The sequence below is a fragment of the Carcharhinus amblyrhynchos genome, chromosome 10 (genome assembly GCF_965287045.1).
Source record: "Carcharhinus amblyrhynchos chromosome 10, sCarAmb.v2.hapA, whole genome shotgun sequence".
Lineage (NCBI taxonomy): Eukaryota > Metazoa > Chordata > Chondrichthyes > Carcharhiniformes > Carcharhinidae > Carcharhinus > Carcharhinus amblyrhynchos.
In genome coordinates, this window is record NC_137333.1 from 85,886,113 (window position 1) to 85,911,119 (window position 25,007).

The following is a 25,007-nucleotide window of genomic DNA, read 5'->3' on the forward strand; positions in this document are numbered from 1 at the left end:
AAACAATACTTTTCACCGTGTGCTAATACATGTGACAATAATAAATCAAATCAAAATTACATGTCCAAGAAATGCTCCAAAATGCTAAACTGACTTTGAAATATAATGACTTAGGAACTTGCTTCTGCTATTTTGCAAACAGAAATGCTGCAATGCACAATGAGTGCTCAGTTAATTCTATCTTTGATCATTTTGTTTAAGGGAAGAATACTGATGATGGGATTTGAAGAATTTCCAACACTTCGAATGTTGGCTTTGACATCCTTGACAACGGTGAAACTGTGACAAAAAGAATGACTTTCCATCCGTCAAGTGCTGTTTCCAGCATTGGCAGGGCAAAGTTGATGGAGGAGAGTGGACGGGGGGAGTCGTGAAGGGTGAGTTGGGAGAGTCAAAGCAGAGCTGGGAACACAGGGAAGAAACAGGGAGAAGTATATGTATGATGAGGAGCCAGGGAGCGTCCAGAGGATCATAAAAATCTGTTTGATTCACAGTTGTCAATATATTTATCACCTATTTATGTTGTGGTTGGGGACATGGACATGGTCAGTCCTAATATTTTCAACAGCAGAGTCCAAACAGGCAAAGGTTTTTTTAACTAAGGGTCACTGCCGCTTTTTAAGGATAAGAATTGCATGACCATCAGTGGGAGTGTGACCTAAACAGCTTCCGGATTTCAACATAACTGAGCTTGCCAGTAATTGTGGTGCTTTTGCACCCCTCAATAATGACAAATTTCTCAGTATTTGCCACTATGGAAAACTAGTATCTTTAATGTCCAACTGTGGAGCAGTCACACAAAATAGACAGAACAGGGGCTAAATGTCAGCATTATTACTGCCCATTGTTCTACTGCCCTTGAGAATTTGGTGGTGAGTTGCCATTTTGAATCACTGTGGGCCGTGTGGTGTAGATAAACCCACAGTGCAGATAGGGAGGAGGTTCCAGGATTTTGACCTAGTGAAGCGACTGTGATATATTTTCAGGTCAAGATGGGGTGTTGCTTGAGGCGGTGGCAGAGGGAGGTAAGCATGCGGTTGATGGTATTACCATGCATCTGCTGTCCTTGTCCTAGGTGGTAAAGGTTTTAGTCTGGAGGGTTCTGTTGATGGAGAGAGATTATGATGCAGAAGATTATGGGGGAGATTTTCTACTGTGGCAATTCGGGTAAGCTACAGCAGTGGATAATGGGGAATTACGCAATAGCAACTGAAGTAGATAATTCTCTCATTATTGTCCAATATATACCTGTACTGAAACTTCCAACTGTGGTAACTGGATAATAAAATCTTGCATAATTTTATTATCCAGCAGAAAGAGTTTGGCTCACTTCTGGACCATACATTTCAATTTCCCTCTGCCAACTGGATCCTCCTTTTATAATGATCTAATGCCTTGGAATAATCTGTAAACGTCAACTACTTGACATTCTGGTTAAGCAGCCACTGTACTATTTGTCTATTCGCAGCTTCTACACATTCTTCTAATTATTCAGTTGAGTTAAACTGTTTTTAATTCGACAACAACTGGGTTTTAAATAGCTTCTAATTTCTTGCATTGAGACATCAGCACTCTCCAGAAGTGCTTATTGCAAGTGGCAAGTCGAGGGGCAACTGGTTCAATATGGAGCTGAGCTAGAGAGAGCTAGGAAGTCCAAAGTTCAATCGTGGTTTGTGCTGAGACCAGCGTTGAGCACTTTTGTTGTCCAAGGGCCCTGGATGAAGAAGCAATCAGGGTTTTATCTCCCTAGACAGACCTGTAGTGGAATAGACATCCATTGTAGATGGCTCAGGCTTGGGTCATTATAATGTGAAGTTCTTCAGGACATATCTGAGACACCTGATAGGGTGTTATATAAAGTCTGCACTTCTTGCCTTTCCAGATGAATCATTTGTGCATGAACTAAGAATGAGTTCAAGGAAAGGTATTTCTGGTGAACTGGATTAATCATGCTAGAATCTTTTCCCCATGCTATTGATCGATGGCTGGAGTATTTTTTACCTTGGAGACAGTGGACAGGACTTTCCGGCTTGCTGTGGCATATTTTCCAGTGACTGCTTACCATTGGCCACTGGCAGGATCTTCCAGTCCAAGTGATGTCTACAGTGTTTTGCATGGCTTGTCTGTCCCGCCGCGCAGGGGCGGGTCACACTTGGCAGGACCACAGATCCCCTGCAGTGGAAAGGGCTGGAAAATCAGGCCTCATATAAAAGGTCTAAACAGACCATTAGTTTCTTCAAATTACAACCAACCAATTAGAAGTGCTCAGTGTGCTTGAATTTTTTTTTTAAAAAATGGGTGGCGTGGTTAGCACTGCTGCCTCACAGCACCAGGGACCTGGGTTCAATTCCCGGCTTGGGTCACTGTCTGTGTGGGGTTTGCACATTCTCCCCGTATCTGCGTGTGTTTCTTCTGGATGCTCCTGTTTCCTCCCATGTTCTGAGAGATGTGCTGGTTTGGGGGACGAGGGGTGGGGGGGGGGGGGGGGGGAGGCAGTGGCAACATGGTGGCACAATGGTTAGCACTGCTGTTTCACGGCGCCAAGGACCCAGGTTTGATTCCCGGCTTGGGTCACTGTCTGCGTGGGGCTTGCACGTTCTTCCCATGTCTGTATGGGTTTCCTCCGGGTACTCCAGTTTCCTTCCACATTCTGAAAGATCTGCTGGTTAAGTGCATTGACTCAAACAGGCACCGGACTACAGCAACCACGAGAGTTTCACAGTGATTCCATTGCAGTGTTAATGTAAGCCTTACTTGTGACTGATAAATAAACTTCACTTTTTTTTACATGATCTCATACTTTTATATCTTTTTCCCGATGGAAGAAGGTGGAAGAGAGTATTGCTGGAATTTTACTGCCTCACCTGCCTGAGGCTTATAAGATCCCGCCCAAGGCCAATGAAAAATGTTGTTCTATGAGCTTGCCCGCCCCGATTCCAGGGCAGGCGTGCCGGTAAAATCCCGGCATATGTCTAGGGTGCACTTCACTCAAAGACTGATTTTCAACTTTACTCTCTGGGAATATAACTGGCCACCCTTTATAGACACAGACCAACTTTTCTTTCAAGTGATTTAGCTTTATTCTTCAATTTTTACTCCCTCCTATGCCAATATTCAAAGGTATTTTGCAAGGAGTGGGATTCGCACACTAACCTATCAAGGAACCAAATAAAAAAGCAGTGCAAGTTGCATATGATAAAAATTTCCAACATGAAAATGAGCTTGAAGAATCAGAAACCAGTTCCCTTAAGAACTGGCAACAACTTGAATCAAGGCCATGTATGTTAGCTACTTAACAACTGGCTGGGGTAGGAATGGGAAAATATCAGAATAATGCAGAATGGGTGCCCTTGTGAAGTAAAGGCAGATCTTCGGAGCAAATAAAGTTTGCTGTCATCAAACTGTTCTCTTGACTGCTTAATGTTGGCACTGCCTCAACAGACTGATGGCTGTTACCTTGGTGAGCACAACAAACCAATAATTTATTTCACAGTTTAAAAAAAATCCAATTATTTTGAAGGTTCAGAAAGAATATCAATGGCTGAAGGCTTCAGAACACATTGCTGAATTCACAATATTTCATTCTTCAAAATGCTAATCATTTTATAATGCAATGTGGCCTTCAGACCTTGTACATGACCAAGGATGGTCACTGATTACAAATGAAATACTGACGATTCGAAGTGGTGCCGGACACACTGAAGAAAGTGATTATACCACTCAAATGCCAGCTCATCCACAATGAACCCTTCTAACTTGGGTGTTCGAGCATGTGAATCATGCATCACCATCACTGCAAATTAGTCCAGTAAACCACTTTGCAATTTTTATGCACTTGTAATCAGAATAAAGTGATCACTGATACAGTACTGCCACCCCAGTACCAAACATCTCTACACTTTAAAAGCAGATCTGGCGAAAGTAAGTATCACAGGCTGGATTTTTGCCGAGGAGATAAGTAACAGGAATTTTCCAGAACCCATGATCCTGTCTCCATTCTGAAGGAACCATGCTGTCTTAGACTTCTGAAATGGAGATGGACGTGGGCTGGAGGTGGGACCTGCCACCTTCCGAGGTAGCAACAGAAGGAAGACAGGTTAGAAGGACCCCTCTATTAACTGGGACTGGAGAAATTTGCAATCGTGACTGTTAACCTCACGTGCCCCCACACTTCTGTCACCTCTATCCTCTGGCCCCCTTCGTTCTCCCATCCATTCCCATGCCCCTTCTAAGCCTTACTGTATCTCCCATGCCCCCTCTTATCTTGCCTGGGCCCTCTTATCTCCCACGGACCTTCTTATCTCACCTGGGCCCTCTTATCTCCCACGGACCTTCTTATCTCACCTGGGCCCTCTTATCTCCCACGGACCTTCTTATCTCACCTGGGCCCTCTTATCTCCCACGGGCCCTCCGTGTCCATGCACCCAGTATGCATGAGGTACACTCCAATGAGCCATCTAGAAATCTTTGACATGTTCATGAAAAGAAAACACCGATTCAAAAATCCATTTGAAAAACTTTGCTTCTCTGAACTTCTCATAAAGCTGTCCATTCTGGAGCTCGGCCTAGCCATAATGAGGCCATCTGGAAAAATATAATTCCGTTGATACAGGTTCCAAATGGCTTCATTATAAATTCTTGGCTGAACTCCAAGAATAATTAATAATCTCAGCACAACAGGCGTTTGTTTACTCAGTTGCAAATGGGAGTACTAGATTTGTTTGACATCTTCATTTATTTGTAGTATGTCAATCCTTCTTTGAAGAGGTTTTCAATGATTGTGTGCTTATTTAGACAAGATTAAGAATTACATAACAGATTAAAGGTATCTTCAGTGTCGGTATTGGGTGATTTAGGAGAAGGTAAGAGGGCAGTGTTTGTCACGTGGAATGCTGAATGCCTATTTCACAGAATCACAGAACTGTTACAGCGCAGAAGGAGGCCATTTGGCCCATTATGTCAACACCATATTTCCAAATGAGCATTATAGCATAGAGCCATTCCCCTGCCTTTGCCCCACAGCCCTACACATTTTTTCTACTGAAGTAATCAGCTGATCCCCTTGTGAAAGCCTCAGTTGAACCTACCTCCACTGCAATTTCAGGCAAAGCATCCCGGACCCAAACCGCTCACTATGTGAAAAGTATTTTACTCACATCGCATTTGCTTTCTTTTCCCCCAAATCACTTTAACTCTGTGCCCTCTCAATCTCGATTCTTTTATGAGAGGGAACAGTTTCTCCTTATCTACTCTGTCCAGCCCCCTCATGATTTTGAACACCTCCACCAAATCCCCTTCTCAGCCTTCTTATCTCCAAGAAGTTTCTCATCCCTGGAACCAATCTTGTAAACCCTCTTCTGCACTCTTTCCAATAGTGTGGTACCTAGAACTGTACACAATACTCCAGCTGAGATCTAACTCGTCTCCTCTATATGGTCAGCATAACTTCCTTGCTCTTGTACTCAATGCCCTTATCAATAAAGCCCAGAATACCATATGCTTTATTGACTTCCCTTTCCACCTGTCCTTCCACCTTCAATGATCTAGGCACAATACACCCAGGTCCCTTTGCTCCTGCATCCTCTTGAGAACTCTACCCCTTATGTTCTATTGTCTCTTCCAGATTCTTCCTACCAAAGTGCATCACCTCATGCTTGTCCGCATTGAACTTTATCTGCCACCCTTCTGCCCGTGCCACCAACTTGTCTATGTCCTTTTGAAGTTCTTCATTCTGCTCCTCACAGTTTACAATACTTCCAAGTTTTATATCATCCACAAATTTTGAAATCCTCCCCTGCACACCAAGATCTAGATCATTAATATATATCAGGAAAAGCAAAGCTTCCAACACCTATCCCTGGGGAACACTACTACAAACCTTCCTCCAACCTTAAAACTATCCACTGACTGTTGCTCTTTGCGTTTTATTTATTCAGTCAATTTTGTCTCCACATTGCTACTGTCCTTTTTGTTCCATGAGCTTCAGCTTTTCTCAAAGGCCTGTTGCTGTACTTGTTTTATAGGTTCCCACTCTAGGTGAGGATTTCCTCATGGTTCACACTGCGTCTGAGGAACAGTACTTGGCACTCGAGTGGAGGGTTCGTTCTGATATGCTCACCCACCCCAGCAATGGAGATGAAATCCAGAATACAGTCTAGTCCTACATTTTTAAAGCCTTCCTCCCTCCATTTCGACATGGACAGAGACTAAAAATCTCAGCCTGCGTCTCCACAAAAGAAAGAGCATTGCGGGGTGGACTTTTTTGGCAGCCAAAGTTGAAGTTCCGAAACAAAACATGCAAAGGCGGTTGCTAAAATGACAACCGCTCCCCTTTCATTGAATTACACAGAATCAAATAATTGTACACAAAAACCTTGTTAATACCTGCCTAAACTATAACACTCTTGATGCTTAAAGGTTATCAAAATACACCACATCATTTATTTTTACCTGAATGAAATGGAAATTGCTGTTTAGCTTCGCCTGTATGAGCATCCCAAATTATTGTTGTCTGGAAAAAGAAAGATTCTTAGTCTCAGTGAAAATGCAACAGACTGGAAGAGGGTCTGGAAGATCAAAAAACTACTAACTAGGGTCTAATTACGTGGTGCCCATTAAAAAAATAGCACCGCACTTTTCATCAGTAATAATGAATTGGAGGTGCATTGGCTCTGATGTGTAAAATGGGTCCCTGATCCTCATGTTATAAGTTGCACAGTGGTTAGCACTGCTGCCTCACAGCTCCAGGGATCCGGGTCTGATTCCCAGTTTGGGTCACTGCCTGTGTGGAGTCTTCACGCTCTCCCTGTGTCTGTGTGGGTTTCCTCTGGGTGCTCTGGTTCTCTCCCACAGTCTGAAAGACACGCTGGTTAGGTGCATTGGCCGCGCTAAATTCTCCCTCAGTAAACCCGAACGGGCGCCGGAGCGTGGTGACCAGGGAATTTTCACAGTAATGTCACTGCAGTGTTAATTGTAAGCCTACTTGTGACAATAGATAAATAAACTTAAAAGCTCCCAATCTCGGTTGCATCACCAAGGGGAGGCAGATGGCCAGAGGAGTGTGGGGAGCTTGCGCAAGAATAACTATTACTGTGCTGCTGACATTTACTGCTTTGTGGGCAAGTTGCAAGTCCAGTAGCAAACTTCTGGGAACTAGTTTTCGCAATTGGTGTGCTCATAGACAAGAGAAAATAACTGGCTTAAAAGTGTAGAGGGCCATACTCTCAGAAGTGAGGGAAGTCAGTTAAATGTAGTGAAGAAAGTACAGTATTTACTTCTCTGCAACAAATGTTGTATTTCACTCTTACCTTATCAACACCTGCACTGAGAATATAGTTTCCCTTCTTATTCCATTTTAAAGCAAAGATGGGGCCTTTATGTTGCCCTAGAGTGCTTGCGAGGTTGCCTGAAAAGAAACATTCCAATTTAACAGAAAGATTCAATAGGAATCTGACATTTTAAAGATTATACAGACTTTTGAACTCACAACTCACCATCCTTTGTCCATATTCTTGCGAATCCGTCATATGATCCTGTGGCCAACAGTGTTCCATCGCTCTAAGAAAAAAAACAAATATACAAGTAGTGACTCCCACCACCAACATAAAGGACAAAGAACAACACAGCACAGGAAACAGGCCCTTCGGCCCAATGAGCCTGTGCCGCCATTTTAACATTGTGAGTTCCCTCTTCCACCCGTGACCTTTGTCTACGCTTATGGCACTCCACACTGGAAACCACATTGACGGGAGACTAATTTAGGGACAATTTGTTACACCAATCAGCCTAAGAGCACATCTTTGGGGTGTGGGAGGAAACCGGAGCACCTGGAGAAAACCTATGCAAGCACGGGGAGAATGCGCAATCTCCCACAGATACTGGCCCAAATCCATGTATCTGCACAGCAAATGAGCAGAATTTTCCTGCCCCACCCACCACAGGAATCGGAGCGGGTGGGACACGGGCCATGCAAAGGTCGGGCATTGCGGCCAGAAAATCCCGCCCAGTGAGTTCATCCTTCTAACAAGGACAACGATCTGTATTAAATAAATACCTCTCACAGGATAAGAATCAAAGACATTTCTCAGATGCTGGATAAGAGTTAAGACAGATATAGAAATAGACTGAAGGCTGGGTGGAAGAGGTAGGTTTCGAGGATGTCTTTGAAATTTTGAAACAGCAAAGCTGGAGGGAGAATATTCTAGATTATTGAGCAAGCCAGAGGAAAGCTCTGGCAGCAGAGGGAGAGCAAGATGCAAAAGAGGCCAGAGTTGGAAGATTAGAGATGCACCTTGATACATAGGGCTAGAGGACATTACAGATTGAGATTGGGCAAACCACAGAGGTACCTGTGAAAAATCACAAAGATGTGTGTGGCACGGTGGCACAGTGGTTAGCACTGCTGCCTCACAGCTCCAGCGACATGGGTTCAATTCCAACCTTGGGTAACTGTCTGTGTGGAGTTTGCATATTCCCTGTTTCAGTGTGGATTTCCTCTGGATGCTTTGGTTTCCTCCCACACTCCAAAGATGTGCAGGGTAGGAGGACTGGCCATGCTAAATTGTCTCTTAATGTCCCCAGATGTATAGGATATTAGGGCAGAGGAAGCCAATTCAGTTCAACAGGAGAGATAAACCATCGCAAGATAGGATGGGGCAGCTGCAGGATATGGATGAGCTGGAGGTCATATACAGTGGATCTCACTGGGATATCTCAAGACTAGATGAAATAGAACACAATTATAATGCAGCTATGGATGTTAGGGAACTTGGGGGAAATAAATAGTGATGTCTTGAGGAGAGTACATATTACAGAGAAAGAGGTGCTGGAAGTTTTAAAGCGCATCAAGGTAGATAAATCCCCGGGACCTGATGAAGTGTATCCCAGGACATTATGGGAGGCTAGGGAGGAAATTGCAGGTCCCCTAGCAGAGATATTTGAATCATTGATAGTCACGGGTGAGGTGCCTGAAGATTGGGGGGCGGCAAATGTTGTGCCTTTGTTTAAGAAGGGTTGCAGAAAAAAGACTGGGAACTACAGGCCAGTGAGCCTCCCATCTGTGGTGGGTAAGTTGTTGGAAAGTATTCTGAGAGACAGGACCTACAGGCATTTAGAGATGCAAGGACTGATTAGGGACAGTCAGCATGGCTTTGTGAGTGAAAAATCATGTCTCACAAATTTAATGAGTTTTTTGAAGGGGTAATTAAGAAGGTAGATGAGGGCAGTGCAGTTGATGTTGTCTACATGGATTTTAGTTAGGCCTTTGACAAGATACCGCATGTTGTTGCGTAAGGTTAAATCTCACGTGATCCAGGGTGAGGTATCTAAATGGATACAAAATTGGCTTCTTGACAGAAGGCAGAAGGTGGTTATAGAGGGTTGTTTTTCAAACTGGAGGCCTGTGACCAGTGGTGTGCATCAGAGATCAGTATGGGTCCACTGTTAGTTGACATTTATATTAATGATTTGGGTGAGAATATAGGAGACATGGTTAGTCAGTTTGCAGATGACACTAAGATTGGTGGCATTGTGGACAGTGAAGAAAGTTACCTTCGATCTTGATCAATTGGGCCAGTGGGCTGACGAATGGCAGTTGGAGTTTAATTCAGAAAAATGTGAGGTGATGCATTTTGGTAGTTTGAACCAGGACAGGACTTGCTCAGTTAATAGTACTGCATTGGGAAGAGTTGCACAACAAAGAGATCTCGGGGTACATGTTCATAGCTCCTTGAAAGTGGAGTCACAGATGGACAAAGTGGTGAAGAAGTCATTCAGTGTGCTTGGTTTCATTGGTCAAATACAGGAGTTGGGACGTCTTGTTGAAGTTGTACAAGACATTGGTAATGCCACGCTTGGAATACTGTGTACCGCTCTAGTCACCCTATTATAGAGAGGATATTATTAAATTAGAAAGAGTGTAGAAAAGATTTACTAGGATGCTACTGGGACTTGATGGTTTGAGTTATAAGGAGAGGCTGGATAGACTGGGATTTTTTTCTCTGGAGCATAGGAGGCTGAGGGGTGATCTTATAGAGGTCTAATATAATATTAAATAATAATAAGAGGCATAGGTCAGCCAGATAGCCAATATCTTTTCCCAAAGGTAGGGGAGTCTAAAGCTAGAGAGCATAGGTTTAAGGTGAGAGGGGAGAGATGCAAAAGTGTCCAGAGGGGCAATTTTTTCACACAGAGGGTGGTGAGTGTCTGGAATAAGCTGCCAGAGGTAGTAGTGGAGGCGGGTACAATTTTGTCTTTTAAAAAGCATTTAGACAGTTACAAGGGTAAGATGGGTATAGAGGGATATGGGCCAACACGGGCAATTGGGATTAGCTAAAGGATTTTAAAAAAAGGCAGCATGGACAAGTTGGGGCGAAGGGCCTGTTTCCATGCTGTAAACCTCTATGACTCTATGCAGCATTAGAAACAGGCAGTCTTGGTGATGAAAATTATATCACATTTTACACTCATCTCAAAATTGGTGCTAGGTGACGTGGAATCTGGAGTAGAGTGCGGAATTTTATATGGAGCTAAAGAGGATGGTTTCAGTCTTATCCAATGTTTTCTCTGACATTAATCCGCTAATAAAGTGGAGCAAGGGGCTTGGTGCTGGATAAAGTGGAGCTGCAAACCTTGTACTGATTAAACTGGAGCAGGAAACCTGGCAGTTAATGATGTTGAAAGGTAAACCAAAAACTGGATGAAGTGAAACAGGAGAGCTGGTGCTAGATAAATTGGAAGGATAGAGCGAGAGCTGGATGAAGCAGATCAGGAAATCAGCTCCTGGATAATGTGTAATAGGAGACCAGAGTCTACAGAAAGTGAAATAGGAGGCCAGCCACAACATTGCCATTATAGTACTTAATCTTTAGTCTCTGTAGAGTTGCTCACTTCAGAAAACCAATGCTAAGATGTCAAATTCTCCTATTATGCAGGTGAGGAGTTATTCTTCCCAAATGGCTCCCACCTACCACACCCTGTGAAATGGGTCAGAATTTAGACTGATTTTGATTCTTAATTCAGAATTCTTGCCAACTCTGTTCACATCACATTAACTAATCCTACACGAAGGATATCATTAACATCTTCACTGCAGTCTCGAGTTCTGGAAACCTGCCAGATTACATCATAACTGCAGCTGTGCAGAGCGGACGCAGAGTATAGCAAGCAACACACTCACAACACCAACGTGCAAGCGCAGCCATGAATTTCACCTTCTTTCGCAAGGAAAAGTAATTCAAGACCGTAATCCATATTAACATAATGCACTGAGGCACATTTGCCAGCAGTTTGGTCTGACTCATCGCCAAGATTAGAGTAGGCATTACTACCTCTGCACATCTTGATTTAAGATTCTCCTCATTGTTTTCCCTCCATCCCCTCACCACTCCCGATCTCTGAGGTCTCCTGCTTTACTCTCAAGATATTGGCACTCCTCCAATATTGGCCTTTTGAGGGTCCTCAATTCTAATTGCTTCATCATGCCTTTGGCTGCCTGGGCACTTGGCTCTGGAATCTCCTCTGCCTCTCCAACTCTCTCTCCTCATTTAAGATGCTCCTTAAAAATCTATCTCTTTGCCAATTTTTTGCCCTAACACCTCCTTACGCAGCTCAGTGTCAAACTCTGTTTGACAATACTCTTACGAAGCACCTTGGGACGACTTGCTATGTTAGAGGCACTGTACAAATAAAAATTGTCGCTGGAATTCACAATTTAAGCAGGGAAATCGCTCTAACGTTCATACACTGGTGAGGAATCCTAAGGGTATGAATGTAAACCAAAGAGTCAAGCTGAAAAGTCAATTATGGGAATATATTTTGGAGCAAATAATGATTGGTAGATCTAGCAAAAAGGAGACAGCTTCAGGGAAACAAAACTGACGAGTGATTTTATCATCAAGTTGCACCTGTTCTAGGCTGTGAAAACTTCGTCAAGTCAGGAGTGGGGCAAGGAGCCCCCTTATCCCTGCCAGTACCCCCTTTACCAAGGCCCGAAAATGGCTGCGATCGGGAACGCACCCAAGAGGAGTGCGACAGCCATTTAAGAGCATTTGCATGCATTTAAATTGACTTAATGGGCTGCACGGCCAGCCTTACCGACACTCCCCCCTTTACCACCACGTTCACCCATCCAGAATCAGCACAAAACAGGCATACTCCACAAAAGTCTGATTCTGGCGCTCCAGCTAATGAGGACGTAAGTGCCAAGTATCCGAAGACTCTCTGCTTGAGATTGTGGGGGGTGGGGGGGGTGGTGTCTGCTGCCATACAGCCTGTGATCAATGAGGGGGAAGAGCGGGGTCCCCTGCCACACTGCCTGTGATCAATGAGGGGGAAGAGCAGGGTCCCCTGCCACACTGCCTGTGATCAATGAGGGGGAAGAGCGGGGTCCCCTGCCACACTGCCTGTGATCAATGAGGGGAAGGGGGGTTCCGCTGCCACTCTGCTTGAGATCAGTGAGGGGGAAGGGGAGGAAGACCCTGTGATTGGTCTGGGTGGCAGAGCGGATGGCGGATTAGGGGGTTAGTAATGTTGTGGGGGTGGGGCAATGTCTGTAGTGGCCAGGGGGAGGCATCATCCAGCCTGGGAGCAGTGTGGCAGGGGAGCTGCATTCTATCTTTCTTCTGCGCATGCGCAGTTGGAGGCGCCGATTGGAGCTGCAGGATTTCGGGTGCGTTAAGCCCCACCCATAGGTTTCTGCAGCGTGATTTGGAATTGCTGATATTTTTACAGGCAGAGTGCATTTAGGGGCACCCGAGGACGGGTCTAAAAGTCAGATCTGAAACACTCCCACCCAGCGCTTCGAATCAAAATGGTAAAATAGGGCCCACAGTATTAGACAGTAGCTGACCATTCATTCTGTACTGCATGGGACATTACATGAATGCAGCAACCCACATTGTGGGGTACAAAGGTTGCTTGAAGAATCTTGGCAGGGCAAGCTGTTTCTCAATAATTGGTCTTTTTCAACCCAGAATAATACACACAACACTGTGCACTATTTTGTAACTCATTGACTTACAAAGGCTACTTATTTGAGAGCATTATATCAGATTCCTAATGAGGTTAAGGTGTGTGCTTGCGAAAGACGAAAGATTGAGTTAATGGTTAATAGGTTTCCATTAAAAGGAATCACAAAAGGGTTACTAATTGGTTTTACAACCATGGCAACTTACATTCCAGTCGAGTGATGTAACATCCTTATTGCTAGGAACATCTTGCCCGCCTTCTCTGATACAATGCCTCAGTACTAATTGAGTGGGGCCACTGTTGCTGTTTTCATTGAGGTTCCATATCCTTGCAGTGGAGTCTCCAGAACTATAAACATAAAAAAGGCACTTGTTAAAAGTTTCTCCCACACCATCCCCTTTTTCCTCTAATCACTGTTTCTAATTTGGGGACTTGGCATTTCTAAAGCAGAGACGACTTGCGTGTAGATGACAAAATGAGAGAGGATGGAGAAACAGCAAACTGTACTGCCAAATCCTGTTGCGCCACTAGGTGGCAAGGTGGTGCCACAAGTGGTCGGTCAGCGATTGAATGCTCCCAAACTCAAACAAAAATTATACGATTGTCCACATTATGATAATTAATTTTGTCTAATCTTAAACCTCTTATTGATATTACTCCTCATAACAGTTCAGTCGTTTTAAGTTTCCTATTTACATGCTTACAGTAAAACAGAAATGGCTTTCGGCATCTTTACCCCTGAAGATTCCAGTTAATGGTTAATCTTATTTCTGGACAATAAATTAGATACACATCATTTCCAATCATAGATTGAAAACACATTAGCATTGCTGAGATTGGAGTGGCATGGTGGCACAATGGTTATCGCTCACAGCACCAAGGACACGTGTTCAATTCCAGCCTTGGGTCGCTATCTGTGTGGAGTTTGTATGTTCTCCCCGTGTCTGCGTGGGTTTCCTCCTGTTGCTCTGGTTTCCTCTCACAGTCCAAAGACTGTGCAGGTTAGGTTGATTGGCCATGCTGAATTTAAGTTGCTCCTTAGTGTCGGGGGATTAGCAGAGTGAATATGTGGGTTTACAGAGATGGAGCCTGCCTGGGTGGGATTGTTGTCAGTGCAGCCTCAAAGGGCCAAATGGCCTCCTTCTGCACTGTGGGGATTCTATGAGATTCGTAGACACGTATGAATGTATTTAATGTATTCAAGAAGTGGCTAGATATAGCACTTGGGGGCGAATGGGATCAAAGGTTATGGGGAGAAAGCAGGATTAGACTATTGAGTTGGACGATCAGCCATGATTATGATGCACTGTGGAGCAGGCTCAAAGGGTCAAATGGCCTCCTCCTGCTCCTACCTTCTATATACCCAATATGATCAAAAAGACGTGATAAAACATTTCATGACTCTGTTTTCCACTTCAAAATTTTACCATTTAAAAAATATTGAGATGCATTGAAGCGAAACGGCTGTTTATACTTTCTTTGTGTAAAATGTTTAATTGGGTTGCCAATCACTGAAATCATTAATTTGACATTAAACTTCAATCACTTTTAAGTGTTTTCTTCCTGCTACAATGAACAATATAAATGAATGTGCACGGCTGCTAAAACTATTAGCACCAGCATATCCCATAAAAACGAGTCTGCTGTGCTCAAACTCAGCATTTCACCTTCAGGTGATCTTTCTGTTACAGCAACAGAGCAATAACTTTGAGAATGCACAGGTATCAGTGGCAAATAACAATTCCACCAATTTAACAGCATAGAAACTCAATCCTTTTTCAATAAACTTGTAGGGGAAGAGTTATTCGCTGCATGCTTTTGTTCATGTAGACACAGAAACAACTTGAAGTTTATTCAGGGAATCTATTATTTGTTAGCCCTGATGAAGCATCATAGAACCCCTACAGTGCAGAAGGAGGCCATTCGGCCCATCAAGTCCGCACTGACCACAATCCCACCCAGGCCCTATCCCCGTAACCCCATGCATTTACCCTAGCTTGTCCCCTTGACACTCAATTTAGCATGGCCAATGCCCGTAACCCAGACATCTTTGGATTGTGGGAGGAAACTGGAACACCTGGAGGAAACCCATGCAGATACGGGGAGAACATGCAGACTCCACACAGACAGTGACCCAAGCCGGGAATCGAACCTGGGTGCCTAGCACTGTAAGGCAGCAGTGCTAACCACTCTGCCACCACGCTTAAATCCAGACTCGAAATGTTGGCTCTATTCCCTCTCCATGGACACTGTCAGAAATGCTGATATTTTCCAGCATCTTTTCTGTTTTTGTTACAGGTTTCAACATCTGCAGAGTATTTTGCCTTTATATTAAAGATAATGTGGAGATGCCAGCATTGGACTTGGGGTGGGCGCAGTAAGAAGTTTCACAACACTAGGTTAAAGTCCAACAGGTTTATTTGGAATCACAAGTTTTTGCAGCTCTGCTCCTTCACCAGGCAAGTGGACGTATTAAAGAGGCAGAGAGTACTGGGAAAGAATGGATGAAAAATAATTACTGCTGGAACACCAGGAACAGGACCATATTATGTGCTTCCTATGGCTGCAAACAAGTTGGTTGTAAACAGAAGCCTACGGAATGGTCATTCCCTGGTTGATTCCCCAGGGCATGCCTTGACCAATCAGAATCAACCTGCCCGGTTTGAATTTGAACAAAGCTGGGCAGTTAACTGTTCCATGCTGCACTGCATCCACCAATCAGTGTCCACTTGCCAACCACTTAGCACTCTCTTCTCGTGTGATGCTTTTGTTGCTCCCCCATTACTGCTGATAATTTCTTGCAAGCTATCCTGATGAGTGCAAGACAAAAGACTTTGATAACATGTATCAATTTTCAGCAAAACAAATACCATGCGTACCAACAAAAACATATCAGCAGAAGTAAAAATAGAGTTATTAATCGGAGAATAACACCACACAAAAATGCCTTAGAAATTAGCTAACAGCTCATGTAAACAAACCAGCAGTTACCCCTGCACGAGATGACAGAATCTTTTAAATAATGGTGTTGCAGGTCCCTTATTGCCGATTAGCACCGTGATTTCCTTGGTAAGTTTACTGCCTGACAAGTCAGGTCCTGAGCACAACAATTTCACAATTCTTCCTTGTATATTATGCCGAGTGTTTTTACTACCTTTTAGCATGCTCCCTGGATGCTTACAAAGGAACCTGATCCCATTTAATGAATGATGCACTTTCTGCAGAGTGTATGCCACTCACCAGGTTGGACCCATAGACGTACGTCTTACCCAGACAGCTGGATTTCCAGGCTAGAGTGTTTTACAACTTTGGTTTGATGATTCTAAAAGTCAATTCATAAATTTTGACTTTTAAACAGGATAGTTTGAACCCTGGGTTGAATTACACTTCATTGTTTCCGTCACGGTACCTTCTGGACTGCCACAGAATATTGGCCGTGCAACCAATTCATTGCCCAACTCTTCCAAACATAAAGCAAATACTTCTTACAGATTGTTGAATCAATCATTTATGCAACATCGGTCATTCAAAGTACAAGCAAACTTTACTGATGGTATTGGTTGTGCTTTCATTAAGGGGAATTGGCTGTCGCCTGAGACCTGGGAGAGATCAACCATGGTCTGATTGACTGGTAGAGAAGGCTCGAATGGCGGAATTGCCTACTTCTGCTCCTAATTCCTATGTTAATGATGGCATGAATGTCCATTAATGGGGTCAAGTTTCTAAGCTCTGCCACCATATGTGTACTGAGTACACTGCTAACCAGCACATCATGGTTGGTAAGGGCGAAAAGAATAATATAATCTTAAAATAATTATCAGTACAACAGGATTAATGTATAACATTGGATAAAAGCAAATTACTGCAGTTGCTGGAATCTGAAACCAAGAGAGAAAATGCTGGAAAATCTCAGCAGGTCTGGCAGCATCCGTAAGAGCTGACGTTTCGAGTCCAGATGACCCTTTGTCAAAGCTGCCAGACCTGCAGAGATTTTCCACCATTAGTGTATAACATTTGTTACTTAACGTGTTCCAATTTGGTACCTACCCCGATGCCAAAAGGTCACTGACTGGGTTCCAGGCACAAATGAATACTTCAGATTCATGACCTCTTAAGACTGTGGATTTGTTTGAAGGAATTTCAACATCTCCATCTATTTCCATGGCATCAGAGTGATTATCTGCAAAGAGTCATTCAATGGTTCAGCCGTTCGGAAGAAAAGTAAGTCTTTGCTTGATAAACCAAGACCCAGTCACAATAAAGTTTATAATGCCAGTCTCGAGAAAAGCAATGCTGTGCCAACAAACATTTTCATTCTTTTGTTTAAATTTTCAAAACCGTATGGCTTTGATTGATTGAGCCATCTGTCAATTGTCACCTCCAAGCTCATATCCATGAATGGGTAAGGCACTAAAAGATATCTGGCCCCACGAAGGAGCATCTTGACACATACATGAATAGGATATGAATAGAGCGATATGGTCCCTGGAAGGGCAGGGCGTTTTAGTTCAATCGGGCAGCATGGTCGGAGTAGGCTTGGAGGGCCAAAGAGCTTGTTCCGGAGCTGTAATTTTCTTTATTCTTGAAGTTTTACCTCAGGAAGGCTTCAACAGGGGAGGTAATTGACAAGGAAAAGAATCCTCTCCAAATCTTTAAATTTATTTGTATGGGATGTGCATGTCGCTAGCTGGATCAGCATTTACAGCCCTTCTTTATCTGCCCTTCATTTCATGGGCATTTGAGAGTCAACCACATTGCTGTGGGTTTAGATTCATATGTAGGCCAGACTAGGCAAGGATGGATACGAGTGAACCAGATGAGTTTTTATGACAATCGACAATGGTTCCATGGTCATAATTAGGCTCTTAATTCCAGGTTTTTATTGACCTCAAATTTTACCATCTGTGGGATTTGAACCCAGGTCCTCATATCTCACCCTGGGTCTCTGGATTACTTAGATCAGCTAGATAGTCAGTATCTTTTCCCAAAGGTAGGGGAGTCTAAAACAAAAGGACATAGGTTTAAAGTGAGAGGGGAGAGATACAAAAGGGTCCACAGGGACAATTTCTTCAGAGGGTGGTGAGTGACTGAAACAAGCTGCCAGAGACAGCAATAGAGGCTTTTTTTGTCTTTTAAAAAGCATTTAGATGGGTAAGATGACTACAGAGCGATATGGGCCAAACACAGGCGATTGGGACTGGCTTAGTAATTTTAAAAAAAGGGTTGGCATGGATAAGTTGGGCTGAAGGGCCTCTCTCCATCCAGTAAACCTGTATGACTCTATGGCAATGACAGTATCACTACATCACTGCCTCCCCAGCAGAACAGTATTATTTATAGTAGTATTATAGAGTTGCTACATACACAGGTGGAGGCCATTTGGCCCCATTTTATCTGTGCTGGCTCAATGCAACTCAGCTACTTCCCCCTCCCCCACCCTTTACCCATAACCTTACAAATTTTCTGTCTTCAGGTGTTTATCCAATTTCCCTCGGTAAGCCCCAATTGAATCTGCCTCCACCACATTCTCAAGTAATGCATTCCAGATCCAAACCACTTGTAGCATAAAAAAAGCTTGACCTTGTGTTTAGTGTAAGGAATTTGGTGATACATCTTAACTTGGCATTTTTACATCAAGCTGCATGCCAAACTAAACTCTGATTTGTTGTTGTGGGTGATTATATGGCACATGATGAAATGTTCCATTCGCCTTTTGAATACACTGGCCTGAACTTTTATGTCGGAGCGTTCCCAAAGTCGGCATGGGCACCGAGAAGTGGGAACTTGGAGCTGGCCCTTACAATTTGTTCTCTCGGGGGACAGCTGCTGCGGAGGTATCTGAGAGAGCTGTTGACCCATGAAAAATAAATATCGATGATAAAACTGCCATTGAGCAGCAAGGTGGCATATCAGGTGGCATGATGGCACACTTCTGCCTCACATTGCCAGGGACCCCGGTTCAATTCCGGCCTTGGGTGATTGTGTGGAGTTTGCATGTTCTCCTTGTGTCTGCGTGGGTTTCCCCCTGGTGCTCCTGTCTCCTCCCACAGTCCAAAGATGTGTGGGTTAGGTTGATTGGCCATGGTAAGTCTGTAGGGTAAAGGGGATAGGGCAGAGAGGAAGGTCTGGGTGGGATGGTCTTTCAGAGTCCTGAGGGGCTGAATAGCCTCTTTCTGCACTCTAGAGATTCTGTGGTTCCAGAAGTGTGTAAGATGATGAGAGGTATTGATCGCGTGGATTCCCAGAGGCTTTTCCCCAGGGCTGAAATGGCTGCCACAAGAGGACACAGGTTTAAGGTGCTGGGGAGTAGGTACAAAGGAGATATCAGGGGTAAGTTTTCACTCAGAGGGTGGTGGGTGAGTGGAATTGGCTGCCGTCGGTGGTGGTGGAGGCAAATTCGTTAGGGTCTTTTAAGAGGTTGCTGGATGAGTACATGGGACTTAATAGGATTGAGGGTTGTAGGTAAGCCTAGTAGGTAGAGATATGACCGGCGCAACTTGTGGGCTGAAGGGCCTGTTTGTGCTGTAGTTTTTCTATGTAACTGTAAGTGTCTAGGTAGCACCTTCAGATAGTTGCCTCAGTCGGCAGACACATACGTTAGTTTTATTTGAACAATGACCTTTTGTCCCACCCTGGATTAAGGTTGCAGCTAAAACATAAAGGCCATCTGGCCAACGGCCTGCCTGATAACCGTCACATTCACTCAGTGTTTGTGAAGTAAAATATTTCCTAAATATCATCAAAATTATCCTCACGATTAGACATTAAGCAATTAAGCTTCAACAAATGCATAGGGGTTTATGCATTTTAATCTAAAATGAAATAAATATTTAATACCAAAATTTGAGAACAAATTCTGCAATTTTCACTTTGACAGAAACTGATCGATTTTTGGTTGTTCCAATTTACTATTCAATTTTTAAGTTTGTTAAAGATATTATTCCTAGTGATATATATGTACAGAAATATTGTTCTTGTTATCCTTTCACGGGATGTGGATGCCACTGGCAAGGCCAGAATCTGTTGCCCATCCTTAGTTGCCCTCGAAATGAATGATTTGCTAGGCCATTTCAGAGGGCCGTTCAAGTCAACCGGATTGGTGTGGATCTGGAGTCATAATTAGGCCAGACGGGGATGAGGATGGCAGCTTCCCCTCCGCTGAAGGACATTAGGGAACAAAAGTCTCAGCGTTAATACTGGACACTCCACTTATAGGCAAAATAAAAAGAAAACAATTTGGCGCAATGCTTACTTGTAATGGTGTGCGCCCCATTTTCCTCCCCATTGATAGTGGCTTCTCCATTCTTTGGCGTTGGCTGCTGTGGAGCTGAAGACGCAGCTGCTGCTTGTTGCTGTTGTGCTAGTTTGTCTCTGAACGCTTGCTGTCGACTCTGCACAACATCAGGCATCACAGCGTCTATTAACGACAGTGACTCAATCGGCCTGCCATCAAACACTGTGCCATCCTGGAAAAAAACAGACGTTTACCAGCACATTTTAAAAATTCACTCATGGAAAGGGAAGTTCAACAAACTACACACACAAAACGTCTGAAACCTCTGGTACATTTTAGCAGTGAAGGCCTGGAACTCTTTCCTTATAATATTCTCTGAAAACTCTGACACAGATATGCGGATCTGATTCTATGGATTTGACTAAACGAGATTGTACACAAATAGTGAGTAGAATGGAGATTTGTTACAAATTTGACATTAGCAAATAACATCTGAACCTTGACATGGGTGGCACGGCGGCATAGTGGTTAGCGTTGCTGCCTCACAGCGCCAGGGATCTGGGTTCAATTCTGGCCTTGGGTGACTGTCTGTCTGTGTGGAGTTTGCACGTTCTCCCCTTCTCTGTGAGGGTTTCCTCCGGATGCTCCTGTTTTCTCCCACATTCCAAAGATGTGCGGGTTAGGTGGACTGGCCATGCTAAGTTGACCCTTAGTGTGGGATTTTATGGCCTTGCTTGTCCTGAAACTGTAAAATCCTGCCCGCGGTCAACAGGCCTTCCCGTGCTCCCCCCTTACTTGCTCTGATTCCCATGATGGGTGAGCCTGTAAAATTCCTGCCCTAGTGTCAGATGGATTTGCAGTGTAAATATGTGGGGTTATGGACCCAGGGCCTGGGTGGGTTTGTTGTCAGTGCAGGATCAATGGGCCGAATGATCATCTTCTGCACTGTAGGGATTCTATTCCTTGACTATAGAATGTAATGTACTCCAACATCACCATCATCATACTTATGTTATTTCATGTGGATTCTTAAAGAACTTTTAAAATTATAGATGTTTTTATTACTGTTTCAGATTATAACTGGGCTTTTACTTCCTGGAACCGCAACCAAATGTTTAGACAATTTGTAGTGTGAGCTTGCTGGGATCTTACAGTGACCTTGGCTTTACCTTAACTTGTTGGTTTTATTCATGCTCTCCCATATGATCTTCCTTGAGCCCAGAAGGTTGCAGAATTACACTTAACTGTGACTTTGCTTTTAACTCACATTATAATTGACAGTAATTGCGTTAAATTTTCAAGTTAGTGGAAATAAATAGCAGTAACTGCTGTGCTAAACTACAACCTGCATAACGTTCTCGCTTGCCAGGTTTTCCATCTTCCTCATCATCCACAAAAGATCTCTGCACCCAACTTCCTCTTTCTGAAGGCTGAGAAACACTCTCTAAATAAACGACTGAGACCAAGCAAATTTAAGTAACTCCAAGAAAAGCTGCAATCAAATGTATATTTTAACCAAACCCTTAAGATGTTTGTATTAAAATAGATTAGTTTCCCTCCCATGGATGCCTGGCTCAGACCAGAATGATGAACTGCACACATTATCGTAGAATCCCTACCACGCAGAAGGAGGCCATGCAGCCCATCGATAACAATCCCACCCAGGCCTTATCCCCTTAACCCTACATATTTACCCTAACTAGTCCTCCTGACAATAAGGGGCAATTTAGCATGGCCAATCAACCTAACCCGCACATCTTTGGAGTGAGGGAGGAAACCAGCGCACCTGGAGGAAACCCACACAGACACAAGAAGAAAATGCAAACTCCATACACACAGTGACCTGAGGCTGGAATTGAACTCAGGTCCCTGGTGCTGTGAGGCACAATACCAACCACTGTGTCAGAAAGTAAGTGGATTTTTAGTCCCTTATGCACCTTGACAGAATTGAAGAAATCAGTATCATGCTACAGATTAGACATACATATTTGGGGGCCACATGTTGGTCTGTGTGGTTTGGGAGTAGGGATCATGACTCCTATTTATTGACTACAGCTCAGCCTTCAACACTATTATTTCCATGAAACTCATTTTGAAACTCTGGTCTGGGCCTCGGCACCTCCCTCAGCAACTGGATCCTGAACTTCCTAACTCACAGACCACAATCAGTAAGGATAGGCAACAACACCTCCTCCACATCATCCTTAACACCAGTGCCCCACAAGGCTGTGTTCTCAGCCCCCTACCAGACTTCTTATACACCTATGACTGTGCGCCAAGTTCTCCTCCAATTCGATTTTCAAGTTTGCTGATGACACCACCATAGTGGGTCAGATCTCAAACAATGACGAGACAGAATACAGGAATGAGATAGAGAATCTGGTAAACGGGCGCAGCAACGATAATCTCTCCCTCAATGTCAACAAAACGAAGGAGATTGTCATCGACTTCAGGAAATCGAAAGGAGAACAGGTCCCTGTCTACATCAATGAATTAGAGAGGGTCAAGAGATTCAAGTTTTTAGGTATCCAGATCACCAACAACCTTCCTGATCCCCCCCTGCTGACATTATAGTTAAGAAAGCCCACCAATGCCTTTAGTTTCTCAGAAGACTAAGAAAATTTGGCATGAAGCCTCATAAAGGACCAAAGGCTAACAAGGGAGAGAGTAGGGCCGCTGGAGGATCAACAAAGTCATCTATGTGTGGATCCACAAAAGATGGGTGAGATCCTAAATGAATATTTCTCATCAGTATTTACTGCTCAGAAAAGCATAGATGTTGTGGAACGCGGAAAAAAAATAGTGATGTCTTGAGGAATGTACATATTATAGAGAAGGAGGTGCTGGAAGTCTTAAAGCGCATCAAGATAAATAAAAGCCCCGGGACCTGATGAAGTGTATCCCAGGACAGTGTGGGAGGCTAGGGAGGAAATTGCGAGTCCCCTAGCCGAGATGTTTGAATCATCGATAGTCGTGGGTGAGGTGCCTGAAGATTGGGGAGTAGCAAATGTTGTGCCTTTGTTTAAAAGGGGGTGCAGGGAAAAGCCTGGGAACTACAGGCCAGTGAGCCTCACATCTGTGGTGGGTAAATTGTTGGAAGGTATTTTGAGAGACAGGATCTACAGGTGTTGGAGACACAAGTACTGATTAGGGACAGTCAGAATGGCTTTGTGAGTGGAAAATCATGTTTCACAAATTTGATTGAGTTTTTTGAAGGGGTAACCAAGAAGGTAGATGAGGGCAGTGCAGTTGATGTTGTCTACATGGACTTTAGCAAGGCCTTTGACAAGGTACTGCATGGTAGGTTGTTGCATAAGGTTAAATCTCATGGGATCCAGGGTAAGGTATCTAAATGAATACAAAACTGGCCTCTTGATAGAAACCAGAGGGTGGTTGTAGAGAACTGTTTTTCCAAGTTGGAGGCCTGTGACTAGTGGTGTGCCTCAGGGATCGGTGCTGGCTCCACTGTTATTTTCTTTATATTGATTTTTTGGGTTATCCTTTACTAAATTCTAAAATTCTTCTGCTCATCAGGCTTACCTCTCTCTTGGTAAAGTAAGTCTCTTCCATTAATCGAATACTAGTTTTAAACTTCTCATTAGCCACTATTGGACCACATTTCCTAAGACATTTTTATTTCTTAAGCAAATGTACACTCACTTGAATTATGAATTAATTCTTAATTATCATATCCCAATCTACTTAGCCAACTGGCCCCTTAAACCCAAGTAGATGGGTCAGATTTATGATTCTAGTTGCAGATTGAACTAACTAACTCTGAAAGGCAATTTACGATTCCATGATATTATGATCACTCTTCCCCAGATGTTCCTTTATCACAAGATTTTTCATTAACCACGTCTCACTGCATTATAGTAGATTTACAATAGCCTTTTCCCTGGTTGATTTCTTAACATGTGATCGAGAAAACTATTGCGAGTGCATTCCAGAGTCTCACTCTTAGCTACAATTAGATTTTCTTTCTCTCTACTTTCCTTATCCCCATCCTTTATTATCAGGGCAACCCTGCTTGATGTGCAATTTTCCAATCTGTTTGGGAAGTCAACTATCCTGAAATATTTAGTTCACAGCCTTGATCACTCCATAACCAAATCTCTGCAGTGGCTCTTAGGATTCTGTGTTCTAATTCATCCATTTTGGTGCAAGTGCTTCATGTATTCAAATACATCACTGCTTCACCGTCATTGGTGAAAATCCTGGAACTCCCTGCACTGTGAGTATACCTACAGCACATAGACTGCAGTGGTTCAAGAAGGCAGTTCACCACCAACTTCTCAGGGGCAATTGGGGAACGACAATGGATCCTGGCCGAGCCAGCCAAGCCCACATCCTCTGAATTAACAAAATAACACAACTTTTAGCTTTAACCTTTCTCTACTTTTGCCAGATGTCACCCTGGTAACTGATGCCCCATCTCTGCTCCTTCCTGACGCAAACTATAGATTTTAACCTCAAACCTTACTCTTCTTGACGATTTCAACATTTGTCTTCTTACTTGTGAATTTACTCTCTCCTGAAATTCCACCCCCTTCTTCAGTCCAAATGTTTCTGATTTCTGTATTCCTTAAAAACAAAAATTGCTATTGTGTGCCTGTTGTTTCCATAGATACACAGTGAAGTACGCACTGTGAATGCAATCATTACCATTCATTATATCAAAATTCTCAGAATTCTCACTCCCACGCACTTTAAACGTACCACCTCCTAGGGGAACAGACTTCTAAACCTGGTTTGTACATTTTCACTAGGCTCTAGATTAGATCAGCTACTAGCATTGCTGCTATGT

The 25,007-nt window shown here is 43.5% G+C and overlaps 1 protein-coding gene across 10 annotated transcripts in view; it reads right to left on the reverse strand.

Moving 5' to 3' along the window:
- Positions 1 to 25,007, reverse strand: part of LOC145349139 (F-box-like/WD repeat-containing protein TBL1X) — a 375,432-nt gene that overhangs the window by 26,763 nt on the left and 323,662 nt on the right. For all 10 annotated transcript variants that reach the window (XM_080197529.1, XM_080197521.1, XM_080197520.1 and 7 more), the window contains 6 exons: positions 20,219 to 20,432; positions 17,014 to 17,146; positions 13,173 to 13,314; positions 7,494 to 7,557; positions 7,308 to 7,405; positions 6,451 to 6,511 (listed from right to left, as the gene is read on the reverse strand). In XM_080197529.1, coding sequence (XP_080053655.1) covers positions 6,451 to 6,511; positions 7,308 to 7,405; positions 7,494 to 7,557; positions 13,173 to 13,314; positions 17,014 to 17,146; positions 20,219 to 20,432 — 712 coding nt within the window. The remainder of the gene's footprint in view (positions 1 to 6,450; positions 6,512 to 7,307; positions 7,406 to 7,493; positions 7,558 to 13,172; positions 13,315 to 17,013; positions 17,147 to 20,218; positions 20,433 to 25,007) is intronic.